Here is a 24,581-nt window from a genome sequence, read left to right on the forward strand (position 1 = left end):
TTCCACCTGTTTGTGGCATATTCGATTATTTCTCGTTGAATTTTTGATACTTTCTTTTCATACGCGTATCGATTGATCCAACGATACGTCAATTTGACATTTTATCGTCTTTTTAACGAAATTTCCAGCCTGGGATTTATAAAAGTGTCTTTTCTTTTTACACACGTTGTTTACGCGTGAATACGACGTGATTTATCGAGCGTTTTTTGTTTCTTTTTTTTCTTTCTTATTCAATTTTCGTACGACATTTCGTGGTGTTTGACCTTCTCCCAGTACCTTCCACAATTATTCCGTATGTCCAAGAAAATACTTGTTTCAAGTTTTTGTACTGTCCTCTCTCCCTCGTCTAAAGTAATGATATTAGGACTTTACGATTAAGTACGAACGAAAAAGAAAAAAGAATACGGAAAAAAGGAATATTATGAATTATTATGGAATATGTAATATCGTTAATTAAACAACAATTATTGCAAATAGAATTCGGAAACTATTATCGATCGACTTTATCAGCTAACCAACAAATTGGTCTTTAACGGTAATAATTATAATTATTATAATATTTGGTAACGTATGATTAATGATGATAATTAGTATATCGTAAACGATATATCTATTTGTGATGTAAACCACTCGAATGACTTGCACTAAGTTCGGGTCAACAATGAAATTTATTGACGAATGAATTCAAATAAAAGAAATATAATTGAAATTGAAAAAAACAATGCACAGACTGTTTATTGAATCTTTTTTTTTTTTTAAGTTCTCTCTACGACAAGAAAGATACGATAAGTAAAAAGAAAGAGAAAAAAAAATGGCAAAAGTATCGAAAGTTTGTGTGCTTTTTGTGTCTTACTTACGATATTTTTTCGGTTTTCTTATTATACGTTTCTTTATTTTCTACGATTAAAATCTCTTCTTTCTTCAGTCTTTTTTTCCATTTTTCAAGTATTACATACATGTATTACATATATATATATATTTTTATTTTCACCTTAATGTAATGTGCCTTTTGCTCTTTTAGTCGATCGAATATATGCCAAGTATGCTAAGAACTGTACTACCTTTTGTTTCTTTTCCTCTTCGAAGAATTATAGACATTTCCGTAGTGCATACATGCCGCTTGCAAGAACAAATAGTCTCTGCATATCGTAAAAGTGATCTTCGTTTTTCTATTGTTCTATTATTATTAGAATTTCATTATTTCTGTATTTTTATTTAATATTTTTTTTTTTTTTTTTTTTTTTTTTTTTTTTTTTTTTTTTTTTTTTTTTTTTTTTTTGGTCGTCTCTTTTCGTACTTTTTTTCTTTTCGATCGCAATCGTTCTGTGAAAAGCCAACGCCACAGGCTACTACCAATCGGGTAGAAATTTTCGCACACAGGTCACGCTGAAAAATTTCCGATAACTCTTGTTATTAACGACGAACGAAACCGAATCACGCCCAATTTCATTCTCTTTCTCTCTCTCTCTCTCTCTCTCTCTCTGTCTCTCTCTCTTTCTCTCTCATTCTTTCTCTCTCTCTTTCTCTCATTCTCTCTCTCTCTGTCTCTCTCTCTCTCTCTCTCTATCTTTCTCTCTGAACTGGATCCCGTCTGAATAATCTCGAAGTTCCTCGACCTCCAACCCTCTAACCTTTTTTCACATCCATATGAGAAAAAGAATAAAAGAAATAAAAAAAGAAGATATACATATTTTCCCGGACGTTACATCGTTGATGGTCTTTTCAAATTATATAACTGCCTGCTGCCTGTTTATATATATATGTATGTATATACATATATGTACATATATAGTATATACATATATCCATATATAATGTTATTAATATTCGATATGAACATATGTTTGGATTTTTGCTATTTAGATACGTTAATTAATCTCTAACCTTGATTGGCCAAGGTCTTGTTATCTTTTAATTATGCGGAGATGTGCTAGAGAAATCGCTAGTTAACAGATGTTTAATCTTTTCACAGTATAGAACTAGAGAGGAGAAAATGATTTAGAACATTTATAGTACTATAAAATTTACATATTAACTTTTGATAACATGTAAGTTATTTTTATCCTCCTATGTATTTGTTCTCTTTATTGTATGCAAATTTTGAAGCGTCACAGGTTAGTTGCGTTTATCACGTAAATATTTCTCGATAAAAAAAATTCGTTGAATTTCGTGTTATTTTATTACGCTATGAAAGGATTAAATAAAATTTCAGTAAAAAGAAAAAAAAAAAATGATGATACTTTGGTATAAGAAGCTTGACCAATCAGGGAATCAAACGCCGTAGAAAGCAGAAACGATGACATTATTTATTTCTTCTAATCGTACACAGTAGTGCAATGACAATATAGTTGAATGAAGCGTAGTGATGTCAATTAATTCGTCTCCCTTTACTTGGCTGTTCGTTTTCGTTTCCCTTTCTTTTTATCTGTTCATGTATAATTTGCATCGATGTTATACTTTACGATCTTGAACTTACTATTTGCGCCACGTTCACAATATAGCGAACGATCCTACGATGTAATACCGTAACCTCGTAATAATTTTCTTACTATTGTACTACATGTTACTTATGTGAGACTTCTTTTCATATACAGGCCGGCACTTAGATATAATATAAAGGTCCCTCTCTGTTTCTATTTATCTTACTCTTTTAAATCGGTATCGTTGTTTTATTCTATTTATATTTTTCTATTCGTTCGAACCGAAATCGAATTTGATCGATAATCGATCTTTCTTTCGATAAACATTGCCCTAATTTACCAGATTAATTTCCCATGTTCGTTACCCATGTTTATCATTTTTCTCTCTTGTATTTATTAACAGTATTAATTTTGATTCTTTCTTTCTGTAGCGAATACACGCATTTACTTGTTTTTACTTCTGTTAGCTAGCCCAGAGCTGCTGGCGCGACGATGCTTTCCCAACGTGAAACCTCGCTCTGTCACGTTTCATTTCACAAAGGGCTATTCCAAAGGGGACTCCTGTTGAGAAGTTAATTTTTTCAAGTTTTCGTCCAGTGAAGCGATTCGTTTCCGCCTGGGCACGCGAAGCAACGAAACTATCGTTGGCAAAGCATCGATCGCCGCGACGTTGGCGTAATTGTATCATAACTGCACTAAGCTAATGCTCTTTACAGCTTCTTCTAATTTTTCCTTGTGTCTTTTGACATATATATATATATATATGTGTGCGCGCGCGTGTGTGTGTGTGTATGTGCGTGTGTATATATATACATATGTATATCTTCGGTAGTATTTACAAATTTCTTTTGGCAACGAAAAGGATATATATATTTTTTATTTTTTAAATCTACATATATTTATTTATATTTATATATATACACGTATACATACTTGTCTGTAACTGATTTTTACAGCGCCAGATTTATATTTATATTTATCGTTGTCTTCCTTTTCTTCCTTTTTTTAAGTCAACATACATACACACACTCTCTAGTTTTTTACTAATTCTATTAATTGTTGAACGTTGAACTGCGACTTATGTGTTTACTTTTACAGCTAGGAGGAGGTGCTTTTACATTATGTATACGATCGCATGCAAGTTTTTTGACATTTTTATATGCATCTATCCGCAAGAACACGTACACATAGACACAACAACGACGAACAAGCGTAAAAAAAAAAATATATATATACATACATATACATACATATATATGCACACGTACAAGCACGGTGAACATTCACGGTACATGCATACACGTGACAATTTCAATAAAACGCAGTCATCGTCCTCATTTCCACGCCGTTATGTTCGATTTTGTGTGTGTGCTTAAGCGGACAGTATGTAACTTTTAACTTCTTCTTATTTCTCATTTTTCTCCCCTTTTTTTGTCTTCGTTTTCTTTTTCTTTTTTTTTTTTTTTCTTTATACTTTCGTTCCACCGTTTTTTTTTCTCTTATTTGTGCTAATTACAAAAGCTGGGTATATATATATATTTATATATGTTATATATAAATATATGTAATATATATATATATGTACCTTAATCGTGGATCGAAAACGGAACGGCGAAGGATACGGAATAAACGCGTTCATGGGCACCGGAAGTCCTCAGCATCGACGAACAGAGAACATAGCGCTTTGTAATTCGATTAACCGTGTTCGTGAATCCGATTTCGTCGGTGCGTACAGATCGCGATGGACTAACTAGAGCACACACGAGCACACACAGCAGCGATTACGCGTCCCGTAAAGCAGTCCATGTTTCCGACGTGAACGTGCCGGAAACGTGGTAATCAGAGAGCGCGGCTACGCATATCAATGTACTCTATGGTATTCCCTCTTTCACTTTCTTTCTTTCTGTATCTATATTTCGTCCTCTTCGTGTGTATGATCATGTGTTCCCGTCTCGCGAGGCATTCTTTGCGAGAGTAAATACTCTGTCCCGTGTTCTATCGAACGCGCGGATCGCTGCGAACACGTTTCATTCTTTCTGTGGTCAAATTTTGGCAACGGCAATCGATTCTCGTTATTTTCAAAACGACGCTGGGTCCACTTGCTTGATTTGCTTGTTCGAGCACGAAAAGGAGTGTTCGTATTGTGCGTACGTGCGACTTTAAACAGGAAAAGAGATGAAGTCGAGCATGTAGCTATCAACACCAACGGAAGACCTAAGATATAGCTGATGATAAATGGAGAGTTCAGTGGAAAAGTGGTACAAGCGCATTTCTTTCGCCTTCTCTTCTCAGAAACGAGATAGGTTAATGATTTCTCAACGATTTCGGAGATGCTAATGCGAAAGTACTAATCTCCGCAGAGATTAACGATTGAGAACTATTGATCTAGCGGATTTTGTTCTGAATTTTTCGAGCCTTTAGTACGTATAGTAATGTGCTTTAATATTTAGAAGCATTGAAATTTTTATATTAAAACGTTTGAAATTAGAGATTTTGTTACTTGTACTTTTTCTCTAAGTTTCTCAAATAATACATGTATGTTTATATAGCTTCTGATGGCTGCAAATGCACATACCTAATATACACGCGTCTAATCAACGTTAGTAAGAAAATAAAATTAAAGGAGGGGTTCATCGTGCCTGTTCTCTTTCACAGTCTTTCTCTCTCTATCTCTCTCTTTCTTTCTCTTCTCTTCTTTCATACTCTTTCGTACGAATATTTCTTTGTCTGTCTGTCTGTTTGTCTCTCTCTCTCTTTCTTTCTCTTCTCTTCTTTCACATTCTCTCGTACGAATATTTCTTTGTCTTTCACTCCCTTTTCCTATCTGTCTGTCTGTCTGTCTGTCTGTCTGTCTGTCTGTCTCTCTCTCTCTCTCTCTCTTTCTCTCTCTCTCTCTCTCTCTCTCCGTGTATATTTGTTCGTATATTCGTATGTTTGTACATACATATATTTGTATTCGTATTCGTATCTTTATGTATTTATATTTATATACATAACATATCTATGTGTTTGATATATTTGATATCGTTCTATGCGATTCGTGTATCGCCTGTGTACGTGTGTGTGTGTGTCTCGTTAATCGTTCGATTTCCGTGCGTGCGTTCCTTAACGAGCTCCCAGGCTTAAACCCGTGTCGAGATCTCGCCTTTTCACTTCCGATGAAGAGCGCGAGCTGTCGGCAAGTCGCGAGTTCCGAGAACAAACGAACGTACGAAATGGACCGAACCTTTAAGTATTGTGTCTCGTGGTGCATGTTTTACACTCACACACGCTTGCTGTCTTACCTTCTAACACACACGATAAAGAAACGATGCAGATTGTTGGTTGCCGCATTAATCCAACCCTGGACGTTGTGCGTATACGTTCTACGGCTAAATAAAACATACCGACTTGCATGGGTCTACGGAATGCTAGGTGAGTTCGCGATGCACCGTGAAAAATATATAGTCGACAGAGAAGAAACACGACTGATCGTGTTAATTACGTTAGTCGATAAATTTTCGACATTAGTTCGTATTCCGTATGATTTTACATTTTATCTTCTTCACTGATACATATCGGAAAGAAAAATTACAGAGAAAAGGATCATTTTGCTCATTTAGTTCCAAAACTAGCGTATTACGTAGCGATATTTAACGCTATTATCGCGTTATTAATATCTCTCTGTAGCTCCGGTAAAACTTATTTTTGATTTTTTAAGAAGTAAGCAAATATTTCGTAATATCAAAGTATTTCCAAAGAATATGAAAATTACGAATATGATAGCCCAGGAATAGAAATTTCATGTTATCTAGAAAGGAAGAAATGTCGCGCCGTCTGACTAATCACGTACCTACTCTACTGCGAACCCGCGGCAGGATGCTTACGACTTAATAACATTTACATGCTAACGTTGAAAGAAGCTTCCAAACGTGTAAGCATGATTTATATTTGTTGAAATTGTATCTAGAGATCGCATATCAATAAGAATATCGGTATTGGCTTGCAATTAGATTCGTTAGAATTCTCATACGGAAAATGTTTCTGACAATGTTTTACCGAAAGTCAGCAGAAAATTTCATGTAAAATATCGAATTTCACATTTCGTATTTAAATTCGCAGTGTTCGGTATTCTACGCTCGTGTCGAAGAAATGAATTCTGGTAATTCGTCGAATTTGTTATTTATTTATATTAAGGCAAAAAATTAAATTTTCCGCTTTTGTTACATTTCACCAAGTAAAATATTCGTTATTTCAATTCGTACGTAGTCCAGTGATTCGTACGTCCAGTGAATTAAAAGATCTAAAATTTTGTATATAAAATTAATTTTCCTATATTTCAAAATCAAGTATGTCCTTAAAATTTGGCCATGTGATCAACGCAACAGACTAAAAGGATACGATAACGGACAAAAACGACAACGTGAAAATTAAAAGCCGTTTGAAACAAGTGTTTTATCTCTAGTTTTATTTCAATTTTTCTCTTTTTCTTCTTCCGTTTCATTGTTTCTCGTTACTGGCACTTCTTCGCGCGACTGGCGTATAAATCGCGGTGAAATATTACCAAAGGTTCATCTGACTATATATTTTTTCAAAACGGCGTGCATTGCAACACAGAAGACAAACGGCCGGAAATAGTAGATGATGCATGCGCAAGGAATCCTCTAACATATGTGCGAATTAACCCGATTGATAGAACACTGAAAACTCGGATGCATCCGTCGAGGCATCCGTCGAGACATCCGTCATACTACACCACACCACCACCAACCAAAGTAACTCCACCATCATACACCCACCCCCACACTCCAATAATTTTTTTAGTTCACATTCTCGAAATATAGCCGTCCAATTTTCCGTGTCCTCTGACCTTATTGGGCGGGGCGAGGGTACACTGAAACCAGTGAGCGATGCCTATTTGACAATATTCAACACGGTATTTAGTTCCAACGTAGAGAGTAGTGATTAGATGTTTCCTGTTTTTCTCTCTCGTCGTTCTGGGCGTTGATATGTCTCGCTCTCTGACGCATCGCGTTCGATCTTCTCATAAAATTCAAATAAAATTAGTTGCAATTAGATGATCAACTTAGATAACTTTAGTAGGCTTTGATCAAGTTTATCGTAACAATTGGAGAATTTAATTGGTTTGTAGACACATTCATAGATGAAATTGAAAAAAGGAATTGTGAAAGTACGTCATGGACATCGTAGTTGTGAAATGTATTGTAGCGAAGTCAGTAGATCGGGGTACCGTACTAACGGCCAGAAGCAATAGACGAAGAACCAAAAAAAAAAAAAAAGTAAGGTAGGCTGTTTTTTCGCCTTCCAGAACAAGCCCGTACGTCCAAAAATGGGGCGCTCTTTCGCATCATCCGATCCTCTTGCCATCACCGTACACGTATCTTCTTCTTTTCACTACTTCACTTTCACAGCCGAACATTCTTTCCATACTGGTATTTTCGTCTTCGTCTACTTCCTTCCGCTCTTCCACACGATAATCCCCCACTCTGCATTCTCCTTTTCATACTCTGTATATCATTCCATGTTCCTACGTTGCGTTCCAATTGCTTGACAAATAATGTTTCACATGATCATCGATTTAGCAATAGTTTGTCGAAAATCAGTTGCGTGTCCCAGGTTGTCAAATAAATTTTACCTTTGTACCTTTTTCTCTATTGTCACGCCGACTCGTGTTTTCCATAACAATTATCAATGAAACGTTGGTTTCGGAGTTTTATGTTTTGAGAAGCGGCGTATGTGCTTATATTTCGGAAAATCCTTCATTTTATAAAATTGCAAGATACCACGAAATTATATTTCCAGTGAATCGAAGCTCCAGTATCAACGTTTGTTTAAGCATACCATTCGTCTTCCTGCATATCTAACCTCTTTCATTCGCGACACGCATATTCGCTAACGAATCAAAGACCCTTCTGGCATCAACAATTTCAACGGGACCTTTGGAAACCAAGCGAAAATCAGCCACGTTTCTACAAATTTCATCCATTCCGTAAACGTTTGTCGTTGCTTCGCCATTCCCAAGATCAGCTCCTAAATCCAAAGACCACCCACGATCCATCTCTACGTTTCAAAGGTAAAAACTCAACATAAGCACACATACACGAACGTGTCCAAACGTATTATTGAAGTATATGCGAACGTGCCAAACGCATTCTATACTCATAGTACACTTACAAACAACGTATTCAAGCATTTCCAAACCACCTAATCGTATTACAGACTCACAATATAGTATTTCCAAAGAGAAGCAATACAGGTACAGATAGACCAGTTTATCGCCTCACCCAACTGTTCCTGGAGCTGCCCCCGGTTTTGCGCCCCAACCCCAAGCCCCTCAAACCCCTTTGGCCACATAGATAGAGTGCCATGCCATGCGTGTTCGCTCTTGCTGTAGGTATGTCGCGAGTTTCAACGCGGGGCGTGCAAACGCGGCGAGACGGAGTGCCGGTTTGCGCACCCCCTCGAGACGGTGCAGGCGAACGAGGACGGCTCTGTGACGGTCTGCATGGACGCTGTCAAGGGCCGATGCAATCGGGACCCCTGCCGCTATTTCCACCCCCCTCTGCACCTTCAAGCCCACATTAAGGCCGCACAATCTCGGGCTAGCATTGCGGTAATGCATTCTCTCTCTCTCTCTCTCTCTCTCTTTCTCTCTTTCTTTCTTTCTCTTTCTCTCTCTCTGTCTGTCTGTCTGTCTGTCTTTGCCTCTTTCTCTCTTCATTTCTATTAATCTTTCTGTCATCGCTAATTTTCTCTTTTCCGTCGTTTGTTTCTAATTTTCTTTCATTCGTCATTCTATCTATTTCTAGTCATTTTCTTCCTTTACACTCCCGTAAGCCTTCGTTTACTTTTATCATCAGTTCCAGATACCTTTTTGTCTTCCGTTTTGGTTTTCAATTCCACCTTGACCCCATTTACTTACACCTCTTTGACTTGGCATTCGAATCACCGAGAACGTTCCGATATACCAAGACTTTGGTTTCTTTCCTTTAATCCGTCTACATGGGGAGGAAACCTTTTCAACCTAATATCCGATAAGCCTCTCTAGTTGGTTCGAGATCCCTTTGAATCTTTGTCCCCGCAGCACCCGCCACCTCCGCGATGACCAGGCGACAAAAGCCTCGCTGTCGTCATTAAACGAATGAGTCAGACAGATACGGAGCAGACGGGTGGATAAAGAATCGACGGAGGAGACAACTACTCTAGTGGCAGAAACGTCTCCCAGGAGTCGCGGTTTCTCTAACGCGAAACTAATCGCCATCTTGTCTCCATTTTTGCCCCTCCTATTAACGAATCGTTCCTAAAGTGAATTTTTTTAACGAATCCCTCTGTCAGGCGACCTATTCGAGTTAACGCTCGCGCGACAATTGCTAAGAGAATTACGTAAAAAGTCACTTTCCTTCTAAGTTATATTTTCGAGACGCGCAATCGTACTTTGATGCGATTGATTTTGGCAAAAGGACTCGAAGAAAAGTCAGGAAACTCGCGGTTTCGATGGATTTGATGGTCCTAATAAAAAGTTACAGAAAATATCTTGTTGGAAAATCAAAATGATCCGAATGGATGGATCGAAGATCGTGCGAGTGTTAACGGATCCGATCGATTCTCTCTTCCATGATTCACACTCTTTCTTTACTCTAACTCTCTTCTCGCCTCTCTGTTTCTCTTTCTTTCAGTTCCATGTGGCGTGTGCTTCATGTGCGGATGTCTTGTACACGTGTCTTTTTTTTTATTATTTTTGTCTCTCTTCGTCCTCGCTGGAAACTGGTTATCAGCCGGTCTGCTGTTGTCTGTTTGAATCTGGGCTGAGCTTCGCGAAAAAGATGCGGTGGTGGTGAAAGTCTGGCCGTTACGTGTGTATATACGTGGCTTTAATTGGCACGCCTACCGACGGGGAGAACCGTTTTGCATGCGGACAATCGAAATTTCCGATCGTGTCGAACGAAAGATATTGTTTCGAAATTTTCAATCTCCAGGCGACTTAACCTTTTCGTTGCGTAATTCGTTGTCAAAGGAACGTCGATGTTTGAAGAAAAAGAACGTTGTTTGATTCTCAACCTAAATACATGGCGTCTCGTTCGAGTCGAACGAGTCAACTTATTCTCGATACGATTTAAACCCGTCTCAGTCATCTTTTTCTCTTTATCTTTCTTATATTGTGTATCGTTGCTTCGTTGTCGATTCTACTCGGCGAAGGAAAATAAATTTTTATCGCGCGTAAGCTAAAGTAGTAGAGTCCCGTAACGAATCTCCTATACAGCAGTGTTCGGCTGTAATCGAACGTAAAGGTTAACGTTGACCGGTGATGAAACGAAACGAAAACGGAAAGACGGAAGGAAATATTCCTTGGATTTGTTATACCACGTACCGTTCGTCTAACGATCGAAAGGCAACTGTACAGAGGTGTTTCGAACGGAGCCCTGGAGGGCGGTAAAAACGGAAGTTACGTCGTTGTCAAAGAACAAAAGACTCGAAGTGCACGCATATCCTACTTGTCCGAACATCGAACCCTTCTTCCCTCTTCTATCTCTTTCCACCACACTTCTCTCTTTATCTCTCTTCTTTATCTCTATCTATTCTCTGTTTTCGATCTTTCACGTGTACTGTCATCCTCTTTCAGTTTCCTGGGTTTGCGTCAAAAGGAGCTTTCGTTGCTGCGCTGCTTTTCGCCAATCTACGTCGAGTATATACATCGGGCTTCCCCCTTGAACGCAGTAGTCCCTCTTACGTACTCTTATATATACGCCACTACACACGTATCGAACTCTCTATCTACCTATCCATCTATCTATATCTATATATATACATATTATTACAACGATACGTATATATATACATATATTCCTTTGTGTATAGCACTGTCGCACGCGAGACAGATTACCGAACCACAAGTAAAATTGGCCAATAGTTGCGCAGTGCTCGAATTAACGCGATAACCGTATCGAGCAGTGTGTCGTCGAGCACGAATTATGCAGGTTTATCGGTGGCAACCAATTCGCATTGTCGTTCTCAAAAACTACAACTTACATCGATCGATAATACTATTCCTCGATCGAGCAATTACGAATGTAAAAGAGCAAGAAAGCAGAAACGAAACGTCAAGCTCGATACGGTTATCGTGGAAATGTATATTATATTAGTTTCTCTCATATTGTACACCCGTTACTCCTCCTCGATGTCTTTATTTTCTATTTCTTCCGTTCTCCAATTCACTCGTTCACGGTCTATATATATATATATATATATATATATATATATATATATCATCTCTTCTCCACTTTTCTTTCCATCTTCTTTCTACCTCCGATTATTCTCTTTTCCCTTCGTTCTTTTCTTTTTTGTTCTCTCGCGTTTTCTCACTCCGATTCACGCTGTCCTATCGATCATACACCGGTCCTACGTTCTTTCCACCTCATTGTTTGTCGCTTTTGTGTTCGTCCAATTTTCTATACGTTATTCCTTGTATGATGTTCAAGCCGTTCTCGTAGCGTGTAGTGAGTAGTACACGAGGCAGAATTCTTGTTTAACATCACCAAAAACACCACTGTTCTATTTCTCTCTTTCTAGCAGCCTATCGCAGCTATCCAGGTGCAAAGAACTAGTTGCAATACACCAATCACCTGTTTCGGTGCCTAGGTCGCAATAAGTACAAGATGTTTCCGCAGCCACACGTGACCGCTCCATTTCTATCTATTCTAACATAATGCATTTTACCTTTTACGATCTTTTACGATTATTACGTAATACGATTCTTCTTTTGATCGATTATTTCCATCCACAGTAGATATATTAGCTCAGAATGTCATACTAATAAGCACTATAATTATTACGATAGCTCCCTGACGTGTGATTACGCTCGACCAAAATTTCAACCAGCAAACGTCGAAATGGAGCGTGATCACGATCTTGTAAATAAGAAGTAGTAGTTAAAGTGACATGTCTTTCATGAATGACACGTACACCACTCTGCTGACAAGCTGTGCTGCACGAACCCCGGCTATCAACCCTCGCTGCTGTTTTGCTGCCCCACACAAAAACGCTACACTGAGAGTCGTCGAGCCTAAAAATAAAAAAAAAAACAAAACAAAAAAAAAATAAAAATTTTTTACAAAATGTACAGTAATTGTATAAAAGTAAAAGATAAAGATATAGGCACGTACGTAAAAGCAAAAATATAGAATATACGAATTTGCAATAGGTCTGAAAGTCTCAAACTCGATCATCTGGGTTTGTTGGGAGGTGTGTGTGGGCCAAGGCGAAAGGGAGTGTGTTTCTCGGATCTTCTGTCTTCGTTCACGTTTGCACTCGACCGACTTCGTAGATTACCTTCGCGTTCGTGTAATTACAAACGAAACAAACAAGATCGTTAGTGGAGAACGTTGCTCGGCCGACTCGTCGAAACTCAGGATCTTCCCTCGACTATTTGTGAAAATTGAAAATTCTACGATTACCTCGATGTAATTTCACGATTAAAAACAAATATTTCTGACGTTCGTGCTCGTCTACGGGCGCGAATTTCCCGACAAATCGAACAATTTTCGAACAGTTTTATCGATAATATCGTATAAGTCGAGGGACGGTCAACGAAAAGATAATATCCACGACGTACACTGGCGAAAAATCACGAAATCGTGGTCAAATTCGCCTTTGTTTTTAACCGGATAGTACATCAAATCGTAAATCTACGATCAATTACGACTAAAGATACTAAGTAAGGCGTAATTCGCGGAAAGGTCCAAGTTAAAAGCTTCTCAACGAAAATTACGATGTTTCGATAAAAATACTTTTACAGAATGAAAGATACGTACCAACGCGATCGAAAGCAATATCGCTGTTAGAGAAATCTTTGATCTCGAATTCGCAAAAATTCGCCTGGGTGCGTCGGTTGATTCGAGAGACGGAGGAGGGGGAGAGGGATAAATATAGTAAGTTCGTTTAAGAGAAAACGAGTAAGCTGGAGATAGCAAATGGGAAAGCGCATACGTGTCTCGAACGACGGTCGAAGAAGAGATATTTTGCTGTCGGATCGTTCGCGAATTTGTTTTCGGGGGACTAAAATTGTCCATGGGCCGAAAGACAGAGAATGAACGCAGATAAAAAAGAAGTAGTGAGGGAAAAGTCAGAAAAACTGGCAAAGACAAAAGAGAAGAAAGAACGTGAAAAAGGAAAAAGATGAAAGAAAAAAGAACGATAAAAAGAGAAACGAGAGAATGCGAGAAAGACATTTTCAGCAACGTCGCGCGGAAGACCTGCAGCCACACCCGGAACACAATGGAAGAAAAGTCTCACGTGGATGATTGCGGCAGACCAGCTTGTTGGCAGGGAAGTCTCATTCTCTAAAAGTGGTTTTCAATTTCCCAAGGGTGCATACCGCGTACCTACGGAGTAAGGAAAATTTTGTTCGAAAATTTGCCTCGAGCTTGTACACCGATGTATGCACGCCATTTTGACCAGCAATTTGAAATTTGGAATTTCACCAAGATGACGAAATTTCGTATTAATACCTCTGCATCTCTGAATCTCTCTTCCGTTAATCTGGTCTTCTTTTTTCGTGATAGGGGAAATACGTGCAACATCGTACGATCAAGCTTTCAAGATTTATAGAGCGTTAAGGTTCGAAGGTTCATAGAATAGAATCAAAATGCTCGAAAACGGAATAATTTCGATAATGTTCAGAAAGCGATATGTGTACATTTGTAGAGTTACAATTTAACAAGAAAAATGACGTTGGTAATTTGACGTAACGCGGAATTATCGTTCGACTTTATAACAATTTGAAATCTTTACGACTGGTGTGCGACATTGCATAGATTTCCCCTGAAATAGCAAAATATGAAATGGAGTAAAAATTAATTGCAAACGCTTGACTGTTCCAATTAGAATTACGACTGAAAAAGCCAATGGCGTTCGGTCAGCGAGGCAAATTTGTCAAATAAACCGATTTAATCGCGCGCTCCTCCGATTCGTCAATTTGTTTGGAGTATTCATTCTCTCGCTCTGCGCCGATATTCCATTAGATCGATTAATCTGGAGTTCTCACAGGCGTATCATCATCCACACGATCGACAACCGCCAAACATCGTCTAATCAAATCTAATGCATCTGTTCGAAATGCACTCTTCGGAATTGCTATGCCATGATCTCTGAATGTTTGTCACATTATACGACACGAAACATGTCCTCTTGATATCTGATACCACCTACAGAAAAGAGAGTACGGATCGGTCGCGAGGCTACGATGTATGTATGTAGGAATACGGTGGTCCAGCCGATAGTAAGAATTTTTACCCAGCAATTTCGATTCGTACATACAATATGTTACACACGACATGCACGCACATGTGACACGCACCTACACGTACTTACATTCGCCTACACATTTTGATACATATCGCTAAAACGACGCCATCTACGAAGAAGGGATGCCAGCGACGAAACCAGCGGACGTCGAAACAATGCCAACCGGAAGCCTGTGCAGCGTGATATAATTAATTAAACGCTATATGTCTTTTAATGAATTTTTCAGGGATTAACAAAACGTTTCCAAGGAGACGCCTCTTTCTTTTCAGTTTGTTCATTTTCTCTTCTTTTATCTATCTTCTGTCACAAGTATCGATATATTCTATATACGTATAAAAGGCAAACTGATTGACTCGAGGAAGATCAATTTATCTTGCAAATGTTTGAAAAATCGAGCGATAACCTCGGTGAACTTGATCAGTTTGCCTCGTGCGTGGAACATGTATCCAATTCGTATTTTTCTTATTTCCCCCATCGAAATTCTTTGTCTTTCGATGGGCAAAGAAAGAAAAAGAACTGGACACAACGGAGGATGAAACGAGAGGATATCACGGCGAAACTAATAAATTTCGACAGATAGCTGGCCGATTATTGCAGGTGTTGCCGGAGTCAGAAACGCCAGTCGATATCCCGATGGACGATCAAATGGAATTCTCCGGTTATATTCTTTCGTCTTTTGCTCCCCGTATTTCACACCGTTGCTCTATATATTTCATTTTTACCTTACCCGACTCCTCGTCCGTCTTCTATTCTCTGGATACTTTATTTTCAATTATCAGAACACGCCAATTTCTTCCATTTTAGACGTCTGATCGGGGTACACACGGACGTTCATTGCCATTATTTCGCAGATCTTTGCCGACGAGCAGCCGACGCACGCCTGTCGGCTCTATTATCGATCCGACGAATCTCTATTACTATTTGTTATTACTGTTAATAACGATTATCGCACATTGTCCATTTTGAAAATGTTGATTGTCTTTCTTTTAGGATCACGTCCTTTTGCCGTATGTTTTTCCTTCATCTTCTCGTTGTTTCTTTTTTCAATGTGTTTCAGCAGGATTCGACCGCGTTTCGGTCCGTGTAAACGCAGTTTCACATGGAAGCTTATTTTCTCCGACGAGTTTGTATATTCGCAATGTTATTTTCTTTTTAACTGCGTTTATTGGATCAAAAACGTGGTTGCTCGCGCACAAACGCGACCCGACACTGTTTCTCCGCGGGTTTCTCTGCCGGTGTTTCCACCGTGAAAAACGATATCACGGGAAAGAATGGCCGATCGAATCGCGGAAAGACGGATGCGAGGCAATTACATCAGCCTCGACACCGCGTACCTCGTGAGAGCAACCCGAGAAGCGTGTCGCGTCTGCATGCGTGGCACATTAATTTACGTGTCGTTTTACGTGTGTCGCGCCACAAAACACACGTGGCTGCGGCTGTATGTGCACAACACATAGTACACGCACGTGTAAAGGAAACTTTGGTTACCCTTTACCGTCTACATGTATCGTGTATGTTACGGACAAGACGCGAAATTTAAACAAATCAAGTTTTAACCAGACGAAATTCGAGCTGTCTAATTAATCCTTGCTAATTTGTAGATTCACAGCGGAACAAGACGCGTAGTATCGCAGTAGATAAAAAAACGTGTCTTGAAATACAGCAGGTATACAGTGGTTAATATTCAGCTTGATAATAATTAGTAAAACTATTTACATTCTATATCTTTAACGATTAGAAACAAAACAGGCCGTTTTAGATATTTTTGTGACAAAAAAGAACTGTTGAAGATATTGTTGGCATTCACCTTGAATTTGTTCCTATTGATAACGATAACCCTATACCTACAATCCAAAGGATTTGACTTGTTTGCATTTACATTTCTTCAACTGAGTGGACAAAACGCGAACTCTTCGTTAGACATTTCGCATCCTGCCTAGTGAAAATCCGACTTATACTCGTACGTATCTGATTTCGCGTCTTATCCGTAACATATATATTTAGTTTTTGGTCGATATAGTTTATTGTAATTTGTATATAGATATATGCACATAAATAATACGACGAGAATTTATACGTTATATGGGATCTGTCTTAACTTGAACTACTTGGATTTTTTATATATATGTATATTATATACGCGATTCTGTCGTTTCTTGCCTTTAGCCTCAACTGGTCTGTTTTTCTTTTTTTGATTTTTATCTTGCCCTCTTCCGCCTGACGATGCTTCTTCATGCTTGCTGACAAAAACCTTCGTACGCTTCGCTACCTGCCAATTAACGCCTGCGAAATTATGCCGACCAAAAACCCTCTGCGCCCGGAATCTCGAACACGGGGACACGAACAAAAATTGGAAATCGAACTGGGGGAAAAAAAAAAACAAATCTCAAATCATGTACACACGTATATATAACGCCGAATGCAACGATGAAACGGATGGCAAAACGAACTGCGTGTACAACGAACATGACGATAATACCAATAACGATGATTATCGCCAAAATAACGGAAAATAATACCGAATGATTATCGAAACCGCACGATGTTCGTGATCGATACGGAACGTGGAAACATCCCTGACGAATAATCTGCTCGGCGTACCTATGGCAACCTGTCTATGGGGCAAAAAAATGTGTATACATATCAAATGAAATAAAAAAAATATATGTATTCGTATACATTTAATGGGAAAAAATGATGGATTGACGGGGAAATTTGAACGGTCAATCGCACGCACGTACGAACGAAAATACACGCAAAACACGGATACGAAATAAAATTGAATGAAACATGAAAAAAAAAAAAAAAAAAATTGAAAATGAAAACGCAGACGGCGACTATGCCGACGAACGTAGCGGGAATGGGCGCGTTGGCTGGCGGAGTGTCAGGAGTGCCGGCAACTGCGGTTCCCGGAGGACTTCAGAGCGCCAGTATAGCAAGCATCGAACTCGGCAAGAAGCGGATGCGCGACTCCAATGATGATCTGCTAATGGTACCACGGCTTATGCATGGAATACACTCTCCTTTTTTTTGTAGCTAAATTCCGCGAAATTGGCCCGAACATTTTTACTTTGCTTCTTCTTTACTTTCGATCGTAACTTTATCATTTTGTCCGTGATGTTCCTTTGTGTTCTTCAATGGATGTTTGCTAGGCTACCTGCCGACATTGAAGCGAGGTGAGTAACTATGAATTAGCACCTTACGTAGCTTTATTTTTGGTTTCACGAGACATTCGTAACAGATATAGATCGATATATAGATCTGAAGATAGTTCCTTTGGTTTGAACAGAATAGCGGCTTAACCTTTTTGGGGATGCATCTCTTCAGATTAAAAAGAGAGCGTATCAAACGACATAAATTTAAACAAAAAATCACATACATACGTATATATGTATATATTATTATCCCTCAAAGGATTAAGTTTTCTGCTGTTTTATATACTTTCTAGGACAAACTGTTTGTTTTCAGACCGCGGTGATCGTAATAAATAATAAATGTTAGCTGTTGTTGAAACGTTTTATGCTTTTGTATTTGATTCTTTTAAATATTTTTTTACGTTAGAGGCTCTACCATTGCTTGAATGTTACTTCTTCGGTACGAATATTTTGGAAGCTTTGTAATATAAATATTTTATTAATCAAAATGAAATTCTTTTTTTCTTGGATTTCTGAAACACGTATTGAAATTCTCAATGTTATTTCTCGATGTCTTCAAAGAAAAGGCATATTTTTTCTTCGCGTAATCTTAACAGAAAATAAATCGAGATTTGCAAAAGATTCTATAAAAAACATAGTAACAATAATACAGAACAACGAGAAACAAAATTATCGTGTAATATTTTTGTAATTAATAGATGAACTTTTGGTAATAATCCAACTAAAAATTCCATTAATAATTGAAAGATGAAATTAACAGTTTTCGTGGAAAACTTATTATTGTAGATAATATCAAATATTTATAAACTATAGTAGTTTAGATATATACATATATATATTAGTAATTATATATATGTATATAGAGTTAAAAATAATTAATCCTTAGTTACTAATGGTGCTAATTTATAGTAATTCACCCTTATGCTACTCAAAACGTAAAATTGAGTAAAAGGAGGAGTTTAAACGAATGATACACATAAACAATAGCAATTTTTCCGATATTATATCTGGCAAATTATTGCACTATAGATAGGTACAAATATAAATAGGTAGATAGCGTTTTAAATCGATTAAATTTTTGTTATTTCCACATGTCTATATACTTAACCAGCTTCCTGCTACAAGCATTTAATAATTTCTTCTATTTTTTACTTTAAAGTAACCCAAATAATTTTTAATTCATACATTAAGAGAATTGTTTTGAGTAGTATATCTTCTTAATAGCACTAGGAAAATTAAATATTTTTAATTGATAAAAAGAATGATCATACACAAGGAATGAAAAAGAAAGAGAATCTATCGCAAACATCATTTTTTGTGATCCGATAGTCGATCATGAAACATATGTAGTCACAGTCCTACTCATATATCGCTAGACACTATATAACGTAATGTTATGTTTTGACATTAAAACTTTTTATTCGATTATGTTGAAAATTATAAAAATTATAGCAAGAAAATTATACGCGTTATATTATATATATATATCTTATACCGTAGTATAATGTAGATCAAAGTTCCAAATTATAGGAATGGCACGCTATAAGATAACTGTTCAACAATACGTTACAGTAAGATGTTGAAAATTTAAGTCTTATAATACATATGATTCGTTATTAGGTGTCGCAATTTCATTTTTTAATTATAAAAATTGATTTCTACCTTTTGTAAACGTGCCAGTTGTAAGTGTCTGAGAGATTTATGAACGGTAGTGTAGATCATCGTTTCTGCTTCGATAGAGATTCCAGACATCCGCAGTCCGCTGAGCGACACTTGCACAGCGTATTCCGGAAACGGAGAGGATAAAATGAAGAAGTTCGGGCTATTTTCCGGAAGTTCCTCGTAGAATGTCATATGTTTAAGTTACGAACATATAATTCATTGCGATTGTGAATACACTGCCGAGCGCGCTTAGAGCTCTAGCTCCTTTCTTCTCGTATACATATCATGTATATCTTTTTTCTTCTTTCTTTCTCTACATTTTGCTTTTATCTTCCAACAAGAGGAATATTTGTGCCTGTTTCGGATGTACTCTTCGCAGGGTTAGAAATCCGCGATATTCTACTTGATACTTTTTAATTTCCCCGTATCTTCAACTCTTTTCATAATAAATATACAAATTTAATTGTTAATCACGTTCGATGGATAAATATATCAGCTTTATTATAATCGTTATTCGTTAATTGTATCAAATATTCTTCTTTTTTTTCTTATACTTTCAGTTCCTTCGTTTCATTCAATTCGAGCTTCTTTACACCCATTATTCGCGTTAATTGCTTATCACACACGGTACCGTATGATTTATTGGTTTTCTTTGTTCTCAAAACTCACTCGTGAATTGAAATTTTCAGACAATCTCTCTCTCTCTGTCTCTCTATCTCTCTCTCTATCTCTCTCTATCTCTCTCTGTCCCATCATTTCTACCTTTCTGTCTCTTCTTTTTCATTCTCTTCGTTGGTTTCTTCAGACCGTTTACATACTTACTTTCTACGTTTAATTTCGCTTCGTATTCTGTCGTTCGTTGCAGTGTTGTCCGTATCAGAGCTTACGCCTCGTAATGTATTTATAGATCGCTTGGTTGTTTGTTTCTCGATCATCAACCACGAATCGGGTACGAGCAATAAACGAAACGATAGAGAAGAAGAAGAAGAAGAAGAAAAGTTATCTGTTCGCTTTATCAATGAATTTTCTTCATTAGCCAAATTTAAGAAACGTTCAAAGTTTTAGAAATGGAGGAGGTTCGTGGTTGTTGATAACGTACACGATCGATTTTCATGTAAACTCACTCCCTCTAGCGAAACCTCCACGAAACGAGAGAGGATCCGCGATCGACGAACGATCGTTCGTCCGTGATCGCGATCTGATCGATGGCTATTGCTTCACAGTCTCGAGTCACGCGCGCATTTCCCTTTCATCCATTCGAAATTCAAATTTAACGAGTTCGCTTCGACGAAACACCGTCGATCTATTTTCCATTTCGCGTTCGCGTCAATGTCGTTGGACGATAGAATCGTGCCTCGTTAAAAGAAACGGGTCGACCACCATTATCCAAGGCAATTCGAGTGATTTTGAGAATTCATAGGATATATTGATAACGTGCGCGCGTGTTTCGCAGCGAAACATCGTGACGAAATCCTTGAAACTCTAATCTCCGTATCGTCAGGACCTTCATTGTGAATAGAAAATACGAAAGCGTGTAAAATAGAGAAACGTTACGGATCAGATTGATCTTCACTCATACACGGTTTAATACGATACTATGACAACCGGCTAGTTTCCAGCGTAACATTTAACAAATAATTATTAAAAATTTTTATAATATAGAGTAAAGAAAAACTTGGGCAGATAAATAAATATGTACATATGTATACCTATATAATTTACATGCATATGTATATTGCGGACTAGAAGTTAACATTCACATAACGTTGCTGTATATCGCCGATCGTCATAGTATTTTAGTAAGAAAGAATACGAGTGTATGAGGATTTCTGGGAAAAGGTGGTACAAGTGACAAGATCTTTAATTCGAGAGAACTACGATAGAAAAATTTGTATCGTTCAGATATAGTCACAAAGGGTTGGAGATTTATCACAAACTCTCCGCCGTATGTATGATAGTGTCAAATAATACGTATCGTTTCCTTTGCGAAGAAGATGTACTTGTATCATGTTCTCACTGGGCTTCTTACACGATACTTTGAGAAACGAGAGATGGTTCTTGGAATATGGATGAACTGTGGTGAAACACGATTGGTACTGCGTTTACGGAGCGTTAGATCTGTGTAAATTCTGAGCTTGCGCCGATGATGCATGTTGTGCTTAAGCGACTACCGAGGTGATGGTGTCAAGCGTCACTCCCTCGACGCTCTGGACGATGACCCGAAATTTTTATCTTTTTTCTATAGAGAACCAAGGATCGCGCGATCGCGCGATCACGCGAAATTTTCTCACTCACTTTTTGTCAGAATATCCTTTCCCTTTTTCTTCCTCGTTACTTTCTTCTCTTCTTTTTTTTTACTTGATTTCACACAGAATGTCCCGTAACACGTGTACAATATTTTACAAATTGACTCCACATCTAAAAGTATCTAACGAAAGAAGCTCGTATTACATGTTCTATTTCACCGTTCTTACGAACATTTTTTTCCTTCTTTTTGGATTTTTCATCGAATCTTGAAATATTGCTCACGCGTTATAAGACACCATGTATATATCGATTTCTTTACCGGTCGCCTAGCATTTTCAGGATCACGTCGAAATTGCTAAGAGCACAGTAGATGCTTGACATACACAGGCTAATTTTCTACGCTACTACTTTCTTTTTCTTTTTTTTTCTCTCGTTTAATCTATCTGTGTGTTATCTTTCTTTCGGAATTTTCTTTCTCCACTTTTTAGTCCGTCTCCTTCGACGTTTCTCGGTTTCGTCGCGTTATTCGACTTCTTTTTATTTTTTTCATCGGTTTTCCATCGAAACCTTAAGCTTCTCCTCTATCTCTAGTTTCAAACCGTATCAAATTTTTGTCGCGTTTCTCTTTACGATATTCGTTTATTTTTCTATTCCCATGTTTCCGTCTTTTCTTTGCAAAGAAGCTAAATTGTAATAACCAAAAAGGATGGACAGATGTTGTTTCACTTGTATCTTGCACCTGAGCTTGCGACATGTTTTCCAACTCCTCTCTGTAACTAGCAAAAGAATTCTTTGCGCCACTATTTACATTTTACACACCGAAATTTGAACTTGTATCTGGTTGATCCGCTGTTTCGCGAGCACCTTTTTTTCTTTTTTAATCCTGTCGCATCGATATATACACGCAATATTTGTACACGTGTGACAATTCTACTCACACTTGTTCCCGCCTCTATCTCGACAACAAACCTTCTTACCAGCTTCTCAGCTTTTGCATCTGAAACTCTGTGCAGCTTCCTCTATATCTTTCTTCTTCTCTAACTTAACCTTTCGACACTTTTTCTAGAAAACAATAAAAATGAAAGAAAAAACACATTTTTTCCTTTCGTTCCGCTTCTTCTGTCCGCCAATTGATCGATGATCCATCGTATCATCGTGTTTGTATCTGCTCAGAGCTTTTTCTTCGCGAGTCCGTTTCTGTTTATCTTTTTCTCGTTATAACGTTGGGCAATCTTTTCTTTTTCTTTTTTTTTTTCAGCCAGGAAGCTTTCGATCAAACGATCCCCGATTTTTCGTCCGATCCTTCTTCGTTTAAAGATTTTTCGTCTACGATTACTATATACAGATACACGGCAGATTATCCAAGGGAACTTCACGAGATCGAAGCAGGATTCGATTTCGATCAAGAGATCGAGGAAAAGTCAAATTTCTCTATTCTCTGTTATCTTTTCTCTATTTCTCTCTGTTTCTCTATCTCTGTCTGTCTATTTATCTCTGTTGCTCCTAGGCTACCTTAAATAGGAAAAAAAAAAATGCGAACAGTATCGTCCGTGTTTGCGTTCGGCGTTATACGTTTTTGTAATGGATCAACTTGACTTTGAATTCAAGCAGGATCAACGATTCTCTCTTTAATTGGCCCCGTGACACGGTGTGTTCCATGTAATAATAACTAACTGGCTGGTCTTTCTGACACGTTTCTTCGATATCGTAGAGGCAGGGATCGTCGAAAACGAAAAGAAACGAATGTCGTTACGAAATGATAACCAAAAAAGATAGAGCGAAACAGCCGAAACGAAAGAATGAGCAAAAACGAAAGAAAAAAAGAGCAGAACAGAAATGAGAATCTTGCAGTTATACAACAACGATCGTCGTCATTTAGGAACGTCGCCGCAAGCTGCGTCATCGGCACAACTTTTACACACTACTATCACTACTATTTACTACTAACTACTAACTAACTGATATCATTGGTACCGTTACTACCACTATTACTACCTATTTTTGTCGTGATGTGTTTACCCAACGATTGAATATACATACCTAATTCTATTTCTCTGAGAACCGATACCCCTCTTTTTATGTCTCATCTTCCTACAAAAATCCAATTATACAGACGCAACTCGTACAACCTCTTCCTCGAAATTAGTTGAAACCGATCCTGTCTTTGTTGCAGATGGACATGAAGTCTGTCGGATCGTTCTACTACGAGAACTTTGTAAGTGCAGAATCTAACCACTGAATCATACAAAAAAAAAAAAAAAGAAATAATAATAATATAAGATTAACGATAACTGTATATTATATATTATGTGTAATTCACGCAGTACTTTTCTTTGTTCCGACCTCGCGCTTTTTGTACGCGTGCACACCGTAGATTATTTCCGCGCATCTAATGAATCGAGTTAAACGAAAAACAACGAGAGGAAACGATTTTATAGTACTCTTGCCGCGTTGTGCCGTATATTCTTGCATCCCGTCAAAATTTTGTCGAAACTCTTAACCGTATTAACGATAAATATCATCGTCTCTTGTAAGATTTCCGATAATATTTTTTCGTGAGTAATAAAAATACACGTATATTTATTTTTTAACGCGAGTGAACGTCCAAGTGTTTCTTGCTGCGACGACGTACGAAAGAAACAAATTTATCCAACTCAAGCCACGTTTGTACTTGGAAAAGCAGTTTCGTACGCGAAACGAATCTCGCGGCACCGATGACCGTTCCTTAAACGTGAAAAGATAAAGAAAAAAAAAGAGAAAAAAAAGAGCAACGGGAAGCGAAAAGACCTGAAAAAGA

At 37.8% G+C, this 24,581-nt stretch overlaps 1 protein-coding gene across 16 annotated transcripts in view; it reads left to right on the top strand.

Annotated features, from left to right (window-relative positions):
• The window catches only part of LOC122570930 (mediator of RNA polymerase II transcription subunit 12-like), a 406,261-nt gene that overhangs the window by 373,524 nt on the left and 8,156 nt on the right, over positions 1-24,581 (top strand). For 9 of the 16 annotated variants that reach the window (XM_043733933.1, XM_043733932.1, XM_043733931.1 and 6 more), the window contains 3 exons: positions 8,815-9,033; positions 17,551-17,712; positions 23,958-23,999. The exons of 2 other annotated variants lie outside the window; for them this stretch is intronic. In XM_043733933.1, coding sequence (XP_043589868.1) covers positions 8,815-9,033; positions 17,551-17,712; positions 23,958-23,999 — 423 coding nt within the window. The remainder of the gene's footprint in view (positions 1-8,814; positions 9,034-17,550; positions 17,713-23,957; positions 24,000-24,581) is intronic. 5 more of the 16 variants (XM_043733937.1, XM_043733940.1, XM_043733944.1 and 2 more) reach the window with 3 other exon arrangements.

Source organism: Bombus pyrosoma, linkage group LG9 (assembly GCF_014825855.1).
Source record: "Bombus pyrosoma isolate SC7728 linkage group LG9, ASM1482585v1, whole genome shotgun sequence".
NCBI classification, from domain to species: domain Eukaryota; kingdom Metazoa; phylum Arthropoda; class Insecta; order Hymenoptera; family Apidae; genus Bombus; species Bombus pyrosoma.